We start from the raw sequence: 15581 nt of genomic DNA on the forward strand, positions 1-15581 counted from the left end.
TTTAACAATAGGAATGTAACTTGCGGCAGCTGGAAACCGGTCGTAAGCTTCGAACAAGGGAGTTCGGTAGTTAACTGCTTGTCCGAAAGTCAGCGCTTTTGCGACTGGGAGGTGAAGATTCACTTTGCTTTAGGCCCAGGAAAAACACAGTGAGGGTTGGCATGAGGTGGGACTGTGTAAAGGACCTCAGGTTTGTATAGTTAGGAAAAATACAATTTTTGACAAATTGTTATTTGTTCCGATATGAATACAAACCATCGGTCCTTTAACAATAGGAAGACTCACTTCTTGGTGGGAGGAATCTGAGTCAATGAACAGACTGGTGTTCGTCCAACCTGGTTCCCTCCCTGGTCGTAAGAGCAGAGGGAGGGATCCTAGCCTCTGCCCAATGATCGGGGTATGTGCCGCAGGATCAATGGTCAGACCTCTGAACCCAAGTAATAAGAGGGAGGCAAGCGTACCTCTTAAAACTAGCAAGCAAGAACTTGTTCCTATTGCAAGAGGTAATATGAAGTCATGGGTTTGTCTCTTGTTGGCTTCCATTTCCCCCCCTCCCCCTTGTTGGGGAAAGTGGTGGATAATCGCTCCTATCCCCAATGAAAGGGGTAGCATGGGGCTCGGTTGAGTAGCTCACCTGCATCGGTCTCCTATTCCAGCGTAGTGACGACCGCGTCCCTCTGCCCACAGGTAGAGGGGAAGAAAAAGATGGGGAAGAGAAGCCAGTCACACCCTCTTTCACTCATCCATTTATGCAGTCACACAAAGATGCAATGCTGTTCTGTCCGCTCGGGTGCTGGGTAAGCTACACAATTTGTTGAGAAGCCACCACGGGTCCCAAGGACTTGTGGGCTATATCCCGGAGGTAGGAGGTGAAGGAGGTCTGGTTGATCCAAACCCCTGCCTTCAGGACCTGTGCCACGGAGAAGTTCTTGCGGAACACAAGGGAAGGACCGATACCTCTGACTTCGTGGGCTCTCGGACGAAGGGTACGGATGTCGTCACTACCATCAGCCTCGTACGCCCTCTTGATCACCTCACGCAGCCAGAAAGAAAGTGTGTTCTTGGACACTTCTTTCTTGGTCACCCCGGTGCTAACGAAGAGGCGTCGACACTCAGGCCTGAGGTGCCGTGTTCTCTTCAGATAGCGCTGTAGCGCCCTCACAGGACAAAGCAGCATCTCATCCGTATCGTTGTTGGTGAAGTCCAGTAGGGAGGGGATCGTGAATGACTCGAACCGGTCGTCAGGGACGGAAGGATTCTGAGTCTTCGCTACGAAGTTTGGGACGAAATCGAGCGTCACAGATCCCCATCCCCTGGTATGCTTGACGTCGAAGGATAAGCCATGAAGTTCCCCTACTCTCTTTGCTGATGCCAGGCCCAGCAAGAAGAGGGTCTTGAGGGTCAGATCCCTGTCTAACGACTCTCGGAGTGGCTCGAAGAGTCTTCGAGTCAGACTCCTAAAGACAAGAGTCACATCCCACCCCGGGGGCCGGGGGTCCAGTTCCCTGGGTGGGCAAGACCTCTCGAAGCTCCTCATTAGCAAGGAGATCTCGAACGAGTTCAAGATATCCACTCCCCTCAGTTTCAGGACTAGGGCCAGGGCGGCCCTGTATCCTTTGACTGTGGGGACGGAGAGGAGCTTCTCTCGGCGCAGGAAGACGAGGAAATCCGCTACCTGCAGAAGAGTGGCTCTGAGAGGAGATAGACCCCGTCTACGACACCAACCCAGAAGACGGCCCACTTTCCCTGGTACACAGCTGCAGAGAACTGTCTGATGTACCCAGCCATCTCTGCTGCTGCTCGGCGAGAAAAGCTTCTCGCTCGCAAGAGATGGTGGATAACAACCAGCTGTGAAGATGAAGGGACTGGACTGACTGGTGGTACCGTTCCACGTGTGTCTGGACAAGAAGGCTGTGCCAAGGGGGAATCTCTCTCGGTGCTCCTGCAAGAAGAGCCAGCAGGTCCGGATACCAAATGGCCTGGGGCCATTTGGGAGCCACCAGGATCATCCGGAGATTCGGGGTGACCAGCACTTGGCTGATCACCTTGCAAATCAGACAGAACGGGGGAAAGGCGTGAACGAAAAGGTTTGTTCCACGGGTGTTGAAGAGCGTCCTCTACAGCTGCCCATGGATCCGGCGCAGCCGAGTAGAAAATCTGAAGTTTCCTGTTGTGCCGGGTGGCGAACAGATCCACGACTTGACGCCCCCACAGGTTGAAGAGCCTTTCCACCAGTCTGGGTGTAGGGACCATTCGGTCCCTATCACCTGATCCCAGACGGCTGAGCTTGTCTGCTACTACATTCCTCTTGCCTGGAATGTAGCGGGCTGATAGCTCTACCGAGTGAGCCACGGCCCACTCGTGCACCTGCAACGTCAACTGGTGCAACGGGAGGGAAACTAGGCCCCCTTTGTTGACGTATGCCAGTACCGTGGTGTTGTCGCACATCAACACCACCAAGTGTCCCATCAGGCGGGTCCTGGAACTCTTGGAGAGCTGCCTTGAGCTCCAGCAGGATGTTGAAGTGAAGGTGCTTGTCGTGATGAAGAAGAAGAGGAAGAAGAAGTGCGGAGAGGCACTCCTCTTACGAGGTTCCTGTTGTCCAGCCACCAGGCTAGGTCCTGCCTCACCTCCTCTGTGAGGGACGCGGGAAAGTACGGCGGGTCTCTTGCCTGTGACCAACTCTCCTTTAGTCTCCACTGGAGAGACCGCAGGTGAAGACGCCCATGAGGGACTAACTTCTCGAGTGACGACAGGTGGCCGATCACGACTTGCCACTGCTGAGCTGGCTGTTCCTGCCGAGACAGGAACTGGTAGGCTGCCTCCCTGAATCTGCTGACACCGCGAGTCTGTGGGGAAGACTCATCCTACTACCATATCGATCAGCATACCCAGGTACTTCATCCTCTGCTTGGGCTCGAGATCTGACTTCTCGAAGTTCACCACAATCCCCAGATTGCAGCAGAAATCAAGGAGTCGATCCCTGTCCCGTAGCAACTGTGAGTGGGAGCTCGCCAGGACTAACCGGTCGTCGAGATACCTCAAGAGACGTATCCCTGACGAGTGGGCCCAAGCAGACACCAGAGTGAACACTCGCGTGAACACCTGTGGGGCGGTTGAGAGACCGAAGCAAAGTGCCCTGAATTGGTACACTGTCCTGTCGAGGATGAAGCGGAGGTACTTCCTGGAGGACTGATGAACGGGTATCTGGAAATATGCATCCTTCAAGTCCACCGAAAGCATGAAGTCGAGCACAGAGCATGCCGTCTCCATCGTGAACCGAGACTGGCGAACGAATCGGTTCAGGGGATAGAGATCTATCACCGGGCGCCAGCCCTCCAAAGACTTCTCCACCAGGAAAAGATCCCCGACGATCTCCACAGCTCCTTTGCTCAGCATGGCTAGGAATTCCTGCCGAAGTGCTACGTCCTTGGATGTTCCGGGTACGTAGGTCTGAAGGTGGACCGGGTTGAGGTGAGGGTGGCCGAGACTCGAAGAGTAGTACAGTAATACTTTGGGTTACGAAACCGATTAGTATACGAATTTTTTAACTTACGAAGTGACGCCCTCATTCTGGAATACGAATTTCACTTGGAATACGAATGCGCGAATTTCCATCATGGGAGGAGGCCGCCTGCTTTGTTTGTTTACATCGGACATCGGATGAGTGTGGGATCTGCGAACGCATTTTTTTCGGCCAAAACTTACGCCTGCTTTGTTTACATCGGACATCGGATGAGCGTGGGATCTGCGAACGCAATTTTTTTTCGGCCAAAACTTAACGAGGGTCACGTGACTTCCTCCCACGCATCCCTTGACCCTTTTTAAACCATATCTCTTTCACTATCTCGCTGGTGGTAAGATTGAACGCATCTGTCTGTGATACGCTCTCAAATTTGCTTAGTGATTTGCGACGTGTTGTGTTTCCGTGATAGTGCTTATACATTACTATGACGAAGGCAAGCAGCAAGAAGGAAAGCATAAGAAAGAAGGAGATGATTACAGTCGAAATGAAGAAGGAAATTATCCAAATGCATGATAAAGGCGAGCACGTGAAAGACATTGCAGCATTCTTCAAGCGGTCGCAATCAACGATCTACATTATTTTGAAGAAAAAGGAAGAAATTAAAGCCAGTAAAGCATCAAAAGGTGTCACAGTATTGAGAAACAACGGCCTTATATTCTCAACGATGTAGAAAATTTGCTCATGGTTTGGATAAACGAGAAGCAGCTGGCAGGAGATTCCGTAAGTGAGAGCATCATTTGCGAAAAGGCTCGCAAGAGTGAAACAAATTTGTTTATCGATAATGGGGTGGGTGGTCATTTCTATAAAATTTTAAAGAACAGGCAAAAGCAAGCCTCCATAGAAAAATATTTTTTCAAAATTGTGAAAGACAACACAGTGTCGCGTAAGCGTAAAATTAGTGATCGTAGTGAACGGTGCTCTCTAGAGAAAGAACCAGAAAGTCTTCCAGAAGTGTTCACGGAGGGAGATTTCCCCCCCAAGCCCTAATCCTCTCCTCCTCACCCTTCCCCTCCTCCCGTCTCCATCAAGCCAGCAGCCACACTCGCCAAAGGTAAAGTTTTCAGGTTTTACTGTGCATGCATATTAAATCTAGTGTTTATATTTAATTTCATTCTTCAATTTTATAATTTTATGTAATTCCTACACGAATTTTTCAACCTTAGCGAACAAAAATAAATGGAAAAATATGAATTGAAATGGTCATTCATGGTCGGTGGAACGCATTATTTGCTTTTATAACATTCTTATGGGAAAATCCATTTAGGTTACGAATTTTTTAGGTTACGAAGCAGGTTCTGGAACGGATTAAATTCGTAACCCAAGGTATTACTGTAGATACCCCTCCCGAAGGACGTCTACTATCCAGGTCTCCGCTCCAAAGCGCTGCCATGTTGCCCAATGGCTCGCCAAGCAGCCCCACACTTCCGGCAGCAGGTGAGGGAGAACGCCGTCCCTAGCGTTTCCCACCTCTCTTCGACTTCTTCCCAGCTCCCCCTCGTGAGGAGGGCTGGTTAAGGTCGCTCCTAGAAGAAGTCGAAGGCAGAGTCTTTCCCCTGGGCCTAGACGATGCGATCGTCTTGGCCGCAGAGGAAGCGCTAACCAAACTCTTGGGCTTGGCCGCAGTAGCTTGAGGCTGCCCAGATGCCTTCGAGACTGCCTGGTGTACTAGACGGTCACTGTCATCAGTGCGCCATCGCTCCACCGCAGCGTCCACCATCTCTCCTGGGAAGAGAGAGGAGGAACTCCGCACCGGTCCGTTGCGAAGACCCAGAGCCGCCTCACGCCCAGCCACCCTGGTCACTCGGGTGAGGGCTGCGTCCCTACGCCGAAGAACCAGGTTGGCTCACAGGTTTGCCGTCTGGTGGGCTAGGTAGATGGCTCTACCTCCAGACTGGCACAGTCTCCCGAAAGCCGGGTCACCTTCAGGAGTGATATTTCCCGAAGTGGTCGCGACCTTAGACACCGTGAGGGACCGCAGGTCTAACCAGGAGACTGCTCTGAATGCCGCCATGGCAGTTGATTCCAAGGCGAGTGCCTCTTGCTGCGAGTAAGTTCTCCGACAGGAGCTGCTGTAGAGACACCCCCAGAGTTAGCCTAGCTAGTTCCGGGTTAACATGTTTGGGCGGCAAAGGGTCCTCCGATGGCACGTAGAATCTCCTCTGTCGCAGTAGAGGCGGGGGAAGTAGCTTGGAAGACCTGCCAGACCGTAGCGAACCCTCCTGTCTGGAGACGAGAGAGTCCACCTGGCCTAGCACCAAGTCAGCCAGAGCCGATTGCGGCAGACCCACCATCGTCTTGGATTCCTTCTTAGGACCCCAGAACAACTCGAGCCTGGAGGTAGGCTCAGAAGGTGGGAGCAGCGATCCTTCCCCGAGGTCATTGTGATGACGAATCAGCGCAATAACCTCTGCAAACGACCTCTGGATCTTGGGAGTGACCGCGTCTTGTGGAGTAGGACCGTCAAGTCCCTCCAACAAGAGCGCCTCCCGAAACCCTCCTCCTTCCAAAGAAGGAACTGCAATAGACCCCTCCTGGTCTCCTCCTGCCACTTGCGTGTATGACCTGGTCGGTCCTAGGACCATGCCAGGCTCGTAGGGCGTCATGGTGGGACTGTGAGGAGCGCGCTCCTCACGGTCACTCCGGATCACCTCGCTCTTCCCAGTGTAGCCAGAGGAAGTTGAAGGGATCGGAGAGGAAGACCTGACGCTTCCCCCTCGCTCAGCGGCAGAACCGGTGTGCTTGGGGGGCTGCAGGCGATCGCCAACCTGTGGCGGCGATCGAGCTGCAGGCCTAGTCGCGCGGCTGGACCGAGAACAACAGCTCCGGTCCCGAGCGTCAGAGGAGCTACTGTTGGTTCCCCTACCTGCCTGGTCCCGGTGGGAGCGGCGGTCAGGGGACCTGCAGAGTCTGCTGTCGCTGTGGGAGCGGGGCCTGTGGGAGCTGGGCCTGTCCTCACGGCGCGTCAAGCTGCTGCCAGCGACCGAGGAGACATCTTCCTTGTCTCAACCTGCGGCCAGTCTGGGACCGTCGCATTAAACCCTGGGAGAGCCCGAGTATCGCTACGAGAGCGATCGCTGGCCTGGCAGGAGCCACCTGAGCGACTCTCACCTGTCTTCCGCTCTGTGCCTCGGTCCTGGCGCCATGCAAACTCGGAAGCCTGGACTTTGGCTGCATGGTCACCCGCAGGCAACTGCACACTCGGTACCTCTCGCGAACGAGAGGCCAAGACGGAACCTGATGCAGTGGCAGAGCCCCTAGCACCATGTGAGGAGGTACTGGTGTTAGGCGGTACCCCTCTGGTCCCCGACTTCTTCCTTGCGGAAGGAGAGACGGGCCCCGCTCGCGGAAGACCCCCCCGTCCCACCGGAGTGAGACGGGCCCTTAGAAGTTCCTGAAGGAGACTTCTTACGGGGGGAGGAGACAGCCTTCTTCTTCCTCAGCCGTGAAGCCTTGGAAGCCGAAGGGGAAGAGGCGGCAGCAGAAGAAGACGATGACGACGACACCTTCCTCCCTCTTCCTCTTTTTCTTCGTCAGCTTCCTCAGGACAGTCGTCAGATCCTCCATCCAGGACGGAGCTGGGGCAATTGCCGAAGCAACACGGCCGGGCTGCACCTGTCCAGAAGGACCTGCAACTGGAGCAGCAACACCACGGGCAGGAGCGACATCGGCAGGGGCTGGTCCAGGTAAGGCAGGAAAGTCAGGTACGGCAGGAACAGCAGGAGGCAGAGCAGCGGCCAGCAACCTCCTGGGTAATGGTGGCAGGTCCAGGGGTGAGCTCTTTGGGCACCGAAAGTCGGGGGCTGGGGCGAGAGTGGCGAACCCATGCGGCGGTGTTACGACCCTCCTCGGAACGCTAGGGAACGGCGCCTGCACTACAGCTGAAGGGGTCACCGTAACAATATGCTGCGTATAAACCAGGTGAGGGGGGGGGCGGCATACCCTGGGGTCTACACGGTGGTGGTGGTTATCGGACAGTGCGTGACCGGAGCAGAGCCACTCGCCAGGTCATGCTACAGCCCCCGAACACTCGATGTCCCCTGGAGACCCAATGGAGACACACCTGGCCGAGGTCATCCCCCGCGGCAGTTGCACCTGAGGAGGCAAAAGTCGGGTTAGTAGGAGGGGTTCCTCCTCGCCCGGGGGGGGACAAGTCCCCACCCCGAGCGAATGGAAGACCCCGAGTACAATTGTATGTTGGGGTACCTTGCCTCCTCCTCCACGCTCGACGGATCGGGCGAGGAGAAGAGCGAGACCCCCCCCCACCCCCCTCCCCCCCGAAGGGGAAGGAGCCATACGCAGGAGCTGAGATGGAGGGAGGAAAGAAGACGACGTGTCCGTGACCAGGGGAGTAGCCGGAGAACTTTCCGATGACTCCCTGGCAGGCTTACGTCCGCTTCCCTTCCTCCTCCCCTCAAAGCGCGCCCACTACTCCTCCAACCACAAAACACAAATATCACAGGGCTCGGCGCGAGAGCATTTGTGCCCACGACACCAAGCACTACAATTCATGGGGATCAACTTCCAAGAAGGAGAGGAAGGCCCCACACTTATGGCCCTCCACACCAGGGCAAATCCTGCGGGCTGATGGGGGCGTGGGGAACTCTCCAGCTCACGAGAATCCATAATAAATTGGTAATAATACAAAGCACACGTACTTACAGTATTGAGACACAATTCACACAAAAGCAAACACAGGTTTGGAGAAAACAAAGCATACGACGAAAGGCGGGCAGAAAGAAGTGGAGAACACGTCTATCACCCAGCGCGGCCGAAAGCAAAAGTGAATCTTCACCTTCCAGTCGCGCGGTGCGCTAACTGTCGGACAAGCAGTTAACTAACGAACTCCCTTGTTCAAAGCTTACGACCGGTTCCAGCTGCCGCAAGTTACATTCCTATTATTAAGGGCTGATGGTTTGTATTCGTATCGGAACAATTAAATGTTTTGGTTCTGTCATAAATTGACTTTCCCTCCAGGAGATAACCTTACTTTGCAAATCATATATGCCACTGTTTTCTGAGGAAACAAAAGATCATATCTTCTGGACTAAACCACAAACTTGGCCATTCTTAACCATTCAAACAAGAAGTCAGCAGACTGGAGCTGAGTAAAACATGTCTGAATTTGTGTAAACATACAAAAGCCAAGTGACAAAAACAAATTAACACATTACCTTTTGGAAGCATCCTGACACCAAAGATTTCGAATGGCACCATCCTTCTTGTGACAGCTATTTCTAAGTGCAGAAGTAGGCACCAAAGTCGGAAAATAGTCTAAATGACTCTAAAAAAAAAAAATAATATAGCATCAAATGCATTACATAAATTTTTCATCTAGTCAAAAGCAGTACATAAGGATGAATTGTTTCGCTGTAATGACCTGCAATACAGCAAGTCTTACATAACTATTAACTAGTGCTTCATTCTTTACAGTAAATAATTAAACTTTGGCTACAAAAATTTGACCTGGCACAATGGGAATGCTTAGCATAATGGGAATAAAAAAAGTAACACTTCATAAGACACAAAGTTTGCTATCAGATTTCCTATGGTAGAAGCTTTCCCATAATTTCATAAAAGCTAAAATTGAATAAGAATTCACTAGGCCAAAAAGTAGGGACTTCTAATTTTATAACGCAACATCTCAACTAGAAAAGTTATGATTTTTAAAGAAATTTATACTGTAGACTAACATCTGCAATAATTCAAAGCTATACGCACTACATTATCAACTTCTAGGGAAACAACAATGGGCTAAGAATAATGTTCTCACTTAAGATACAACACTTTCCTGACCAATGAAGGTTAAGTGGCCATTTACAATCAACATTCTTGATGCAACATTTTGCCCATCTATAATTTTCACCAGTATAACCCTCATGTCCCTTCAATACAGATTCCATACTAAAAAAAATTTTGTGTTAAAAACCACACAAACATTTTAATCATCTAGGGCCACACTTGAGCAAATTCTATGAAATACTGCACCTGCATAAGATGTCCTGTTGCTTGTGGAATCAGTGTGGACATGGCGTGAGATGGGTCTAGGGTTATTTCTTCGATGCTCTTCTGATATACTGAGCACGTTAACAGATGGGCACATCTGCTGCAAGCCCTTTCAAAACTAATTGGTTCCGGTAAGTTTGGTAGTTTTGGAATCTGTAATTTCACAAAGTTTTTACAGTAACTTTATCAGCTTTAACAATACATACAGGGACCAGTTTTACTAGGTACTAAAAAAAAAAAAATTTAAGACATTGAATTTTGTCAATACAACCCACTTTATTTTATTTGTGCTGAAACATATAAACTGTCAACTCAGTTTCCTTGTGTCTAATGTTACCATAAAGTTTCCATTTAGTAATTAATGCTGATGTATATACAACCGATACCGATGGATACTGAGCTTGCTCAATACCAGCCTGTCTGCAACTACATGTCTATCAATACCTCACCTATAAACTGTTGAATAGAATGGCAAAAATGTTGTTTAAAAAAAAAAAAAAAAAGTTAATTTTTTCATACAAACCCATAACAGTATTTATAACCAGCCCCTTCATTCCATGGTCAAGAAAAGGCTTTATTTAACCCATAAACGCCGAAGCGGTAAAAAAAAAAAATGTCTCCCGTGTGCCGGAGACGTTTCAGAGTGAGCGCGGAAGCGGAAAAAATATTTTTTTCAAAAAATCACAGCTCGCTTAGTTTTCAAGATTAAGAGTTCATTTTTGGCTCCTTTTTTTGTCATTGCCTGAAGTTTAGTATGCAACCATCAGAAATGAAAAAAATTATCATTATCATATATAAATAATGCGATATATGATAGCGCAAAAACGAAATTTCATATATAATTGTATTTAAATCACGCTGTGCGCAAAACAGTTAAAGGTAACAAGTTACTTTTTTTTTCGTTGTAATGTACACTAAATTGCGATCATTTTGGTATATAACACATTGTAAAACGATAAAAGCAACACAGAGAAAACATTATCACAAAATAATGCATGAATTCGTAACGTGCGGACGTAAACAAATAATTTTTTCAAAAATTCACCATAAATCTAAATATTGTCCTAGAGACTTCCAATTCTTTCAAAATGAAGACAAAATGATTGAATATTACTATACTATAAGAATATTAGCTTACAAATGCAGTTTTCGACCATATCTGTTGAGTTAAAGTTGACTGAATGTCGAATTTTTTTTAATATATTTTTTTTTATATGCAATTATTTCGAAAATAAGAAAAGCTACAACTTTCAAATATTTTTCGTTTTATTCTACATGAAATTGCGCACATTTTCATATATAAAACTCTATGAAATGCCTAATATGAAACGGAGCAAATATTCTGAGAATGGGACTTAGGCATTTCGGAGATTTGTGGCGGAGAATCCGCGCGTGGAGGGAAGGAAAGATTGTTAAAAATTCACCATAAATTTAAATATTGTGCTAGAGACTTCAAATTTGTTTTTCACGATGAAGATAAATGACTGAATATTACTAGACTGTAAGAGTTTTATCTTACAATTGCGTTTTTTCGACCATTTCGGTAGAGTCAAATTTGACCGAACGTGGTTTTTTTCTATCGTGATTTATATGCAAATATTTCAAAAATGAGAAAAGCTACAACCTTCAACTATTTTTGTTGTATTATACATGAAATTGTGCACATTTTCATATATAAAACTTTATGTAAAGGCTAATTTAAAAATAAAAGGTGCAAAACATTACCACAATCGCACGTATGATTTTTTCGGAAGAGTTACCGCGCGGACGTAAAGAAAATGTTATTTTTTTCATAAATTCACCATAAATCGAAATATTGTGCTAGAGACTTCCAATTTGTTGCAAAAACAAAATGAAGGTAAATGCTTGAATATTACTAGAATATAAGCGTTTTAGCTTACAATTGCGTTTTTCGACCATTTCGGTAGAGTCAAAGTGACCGAAGGTTGAAAATTTCACTTATCATTTTTTATATGAAAATATTTCAAAAATAGATAAAAGCTACAACCATGGGTTGTTTTTAGTTGTATTGTGCATGAAATTGCGCACATTTTCATATATAAAACTTTATGTAACGGCTAATTTAAAATGGTGCAAACATTACCACAATCGCAAGTATGATTTTTTTCGGAAGAGTTACCGCGCGGACGTATGGAAAAAGTTTTTTCATAAATTCACCATAAATCGAAATATTGTGCTAGAGACGTCCAATTAGTTGCAAAATTAAGGTAAATGATTGAATATTACTAAAATATAAGAGTTTTAGCTTACAATTGCGTTTTTCGACCATTACGGTAGAGTCAAAGTTGACCGAAGGTTGAAATTTTGGCACTTATCGTTATTTATATGAAAATATCTCAAAACTGATGAAAGCTACAATCATGAGTATTTTTTTGCTGTATTCTACATAAAAAATGCACACTTTTCATATATAATACTACATGTAAGGGCTAATTTAAAATGGTAAAAAAAATTATGTCAAAGTGACGAAATAATTTCCGAGATATGTCACAGATACTTTTTAGTGCGGCAAGAAAGAAATTCGCGCTTGCGCGCTGCGTAACGATTGTAAACAAAACAACACCTTGATCCTGAACTCCCAGCATCCCCCAAGGCACGTGATTCAAGAGTTTTCGGCTGGTAGGCCTAAAAGTATTTTTCCGCGAATTTAAAAAAAACTTTTCTATGTCGACGTAAAATACGTCCAGTCGGCACCCGAGAGACAAAAAATGTCGACGTAAAATATGTCCAGTCGGCGTTTAAGGGTTAAGAAACACATCTCATGATAATTAATGGCAGTTTCATGATAATAATACCATCACGAAACAGAATATAAAATTAAATCAAAGACAATGTAACAGGACCTTCTCTAGTTCTACCACATCTGCGTTTACCCTAAGGCGAGACAATTAGAGTTTTGGGCCAGTAGCCCTGGATAAATAAATTCCATTAAAGAACCTCTACATAGGTCAACACAAGGACTAATGGATATCTATCTCCCCAAAAGAAAGCATCAGCCCTCAAACAAAGGAAGTTATATACGTAGTATAATGTCTATAAATTTTTCTCCAAGGAAATTACCCAAGACAAAGCTTTAAAAATACATCAGAGAGAGAGAGAGAGAGAGAGAGAGCGAGAGGAGAAGAGAGAGAGAGAGAGAGAGAGAGAGAGAGAGAGAGAGAGAGAGAGAGAGAGAGAGAGCATTTCCAATGCATAGGGATTATTCTTCAAATGACATATGTGCAATCATGAAACAACCTCGACAGACGTCAGATACAAGAAAAAACAAAAAACTCTACTTATTCAAAAGGGACAAACTAGACTAATAATTACTGAAAGCAATATGAAAAAAAACAGTCTAAAATTTTTAATCTATATTTAAAGAAGGGAGAGAGTCACCTGGTGATAGTTAAGATTTAAATTTCATTTAATTTATGCTCACGTCTCCATTATCATAATGTTTCTAAAAGAAGTTAGCTCTAAACTCCGTTGTTTACAAGAGAAAGAGAGCCAGGAAATACCAAAGAGGATTACAACATGTCAAGGTCTTAGGAAGAAAAGGGTATCCACAATCCATGAGTTACCCACAAGAAATGGAGATATGTCAATGTTGTCAAGCGATTGGAGGCCCCCTTTTTAACCAAGTATACTAAGGAGGCTATAGACCATGTCATTTGAACATTTCTGCACAAACAAATAAGTCGGCAAATTTTGAAACGCATTTAGCTCATTAAGTAATGAAATACTTTCAGAAACAGTAATTACATTACAGTTGACCCAATCGCATTCGCTACTTACACTACTTCCTTCCACAACTGTTGGGTGAGCTGTTAGGTAATATATCATCTCATTTCTCAGCTGGATAAGACCTTTCTTCTCCTTTTCACCTGCAGGAACTTCCTCCATAGCTCCATCCCTAGAAATTTTAGAACAGTTCCACAAAACAAACATCTTATGTTCTTTTCAACTATGTTAGAATTAGAGACTATACATATGACACCATCAGTGTTCAGACAAGAAAGAAAGGGTTAATTCTTAATGGACGGATACCATCACGAGTAACAATATACAGGCAGTCCCCGGGTTATGACGGGGGTTCCGTTCTTGAGACACGTTGTAAGCCGGAACATCGTAAAAAAATCCTAAGAAAAGTTTACTTTTAATGCTTTGGGGTGCATTGAAAACTATGTAAACTGACTTCTTATTGCATTTTTCATAAAAAAACCTTCAAATATTGATTATTTTGCATTTTTGGTATCATATTTCATCTGCCAGATGAGCGTTGTAGGTGCCGTAACTCTGGAACATGCGTCATAACCCTGGAAATAATGTCTGATGAATATAATTGAGAAGCGCCTTAACCTCGGAATGGCGTAACCCGGGGACTGCCTGACATTGAAACCCCTATAAAAATGCTTAAAACTGCCTATTTAGTTAGTTAAAACTCAAGAAAACCCACTAAAAATGTTTATTCCTGGATTTTTAAATTGTTCTATCATGAACAGTGCATTTTATGATGAAATTGATGAAAAAATAAAAACAGGAATTTGTGGATATTTCTCATAGAAAAACACTGAGAATAAGCAAATTTTCCGCAATAATGGAGATATATGCTCCAGAGAGAAATCCGCGACTATGTGAGTCCGCGAATATGGGGGGAGGGGGTGTTCACTGTAACAAGTTTTGAGTGGTGGGCGGATTCACTCAAGGTGTGCATCAATATTATGTGCCATTGATTTGGAAGAATCGGGCGGGAAAGAGGTTAGTTGTGTTTTTAACTTCAAGAGGGCATATTGTGTTTCTCTTTCTCCCATGACATATTTTTTTATCTATTTGCTCATAAATATACCAGGGGGTTGCTGTTGGTTTTAGTTCTTATCTTTCATGATATACTATGTCAGTTATAATTGTATTTTGCAAAGAAAAGAGCAGAGAAATATTAGAAAAAACATGTATGTATAATCCAAACATGTTACTGCATCTTCGATCTCAGTAAATTTATATAAATATTTTACAACAAATATACTCAGAATTTGTTACTGATTTTAGTTCTTAGCTGTATTGATATTGTGGGAGCTATAATAATGATTTTAAAAATAAATAAATAAAATAAACTACTAGAGAAATGTATAACTTGGTAAAACGTAAGATTTTTTTGTAAAAGAGCCCCCAAAAGGGGTTGTAAATAGTCACTTTCAACTTCCTATGAAAGGAAGGGAGAATTTTTTTTCTTACACCATGTGCTGCATTTGCATATCTTCCTATTTCCATTGGTGTATTTTTTTTTTAAATTGGCTGACTTCAAAATTTGCCTGGTCTGGGGTGGTGCATATTGCTTTTTGAGCCTGGCTCTTAAGGGTTCATGAAGAATTTTTGAACAGCTGCAGATATAGAATACAATATTGAATTTAGACTAAGAGCTGGGGCTTATGAGGTTATTCAGTGCAAAACAGAAGCTATCAGTAAAAAGGTGTGAAAGGTGTAACAGGAGGGAAACCTCGCAGTTGCACTATTGATTGTTAGGAGAGGGTGGAAAGTAAGATAGAAAGAAAATATAAAATGGAGGTACAGTAAAAGGAATGAAAGAGGTTGCAGCTAAGAGCCGAAGAGATGCTGTAAAGAACCTAAGTAATGCCTACAGTGCACCTTATGAGGAGCACTAATGGCATTACCCCATTTGGAACGATGCAATTATAACATGATCTTGCGAAGGAGGGGAATAAAAAATATGAGTGTTTTACCAAACTAGTGAGGAAATTCCTCACCTTAAGGAAAGTCCAAGATTTTGTCTGTCACTTTGTCAATTTGTGAAATATATCAATGCATGTAATACATAATAAGGCAATGGCTTGTATTTCACATAAAATGATATTGTTATGATACAATAAAGTTTGTTCATACTTACCTGGCAGATATATATATAGCTGTATTTTCTGAAGTCTGACAGAATTTCAAAAACTTCCGGCACACGCAGTGGTCGGCCAGGTGGTTAGTACCCATTCCCGCCGCTGGGAGGCGGGTATCAGGAACCATTCCCATTTTCTATTCATAA

General features: G+C 45.2%; 1 protein-coding gene across 1 annotated transcript in view; it reads right to left on the reverse strand.

Moving 5' to 3' along the window:
* The window catches only part of LOC135202113 (DNA replication ATP-dependent helicase/nuclease DNA2-like), a gene marked incomplete at its 5' end in the record, with an annotated part of 61953 nt that extends 48508 nt beyond the window's left edge, over positions 1-13445 (reverse strand). The window contains 3 exon segments of the mRNA XM_064231364.1: positions 8698-8752; positions 8755-8797; positions 13328-13445. Coding sequence (XP_064087434.1) covers positions 8698-8752; positions 8755-8797; positions 13328-13445 — 216 coding nt within the window.
* Between the last annotated feature and the right edge of the window lie 2136 nt (positions 13446-15581).

This window comes from Macrobrachium nipponense, chromosome 30 (genome assembly GCF_015104395.2).
Source record: "Macrobrachium nipponense isolate FS-2020 chromosome 30, ASM1510439v2, whole genome shotgun sequence".
Lineage (NCBI taxonomy): Eukaryota > Metazoa > Arthropoda > Malacostraca > Decapoda > Palaemonidae > Macrobrachium > Macrobrachium nipponense.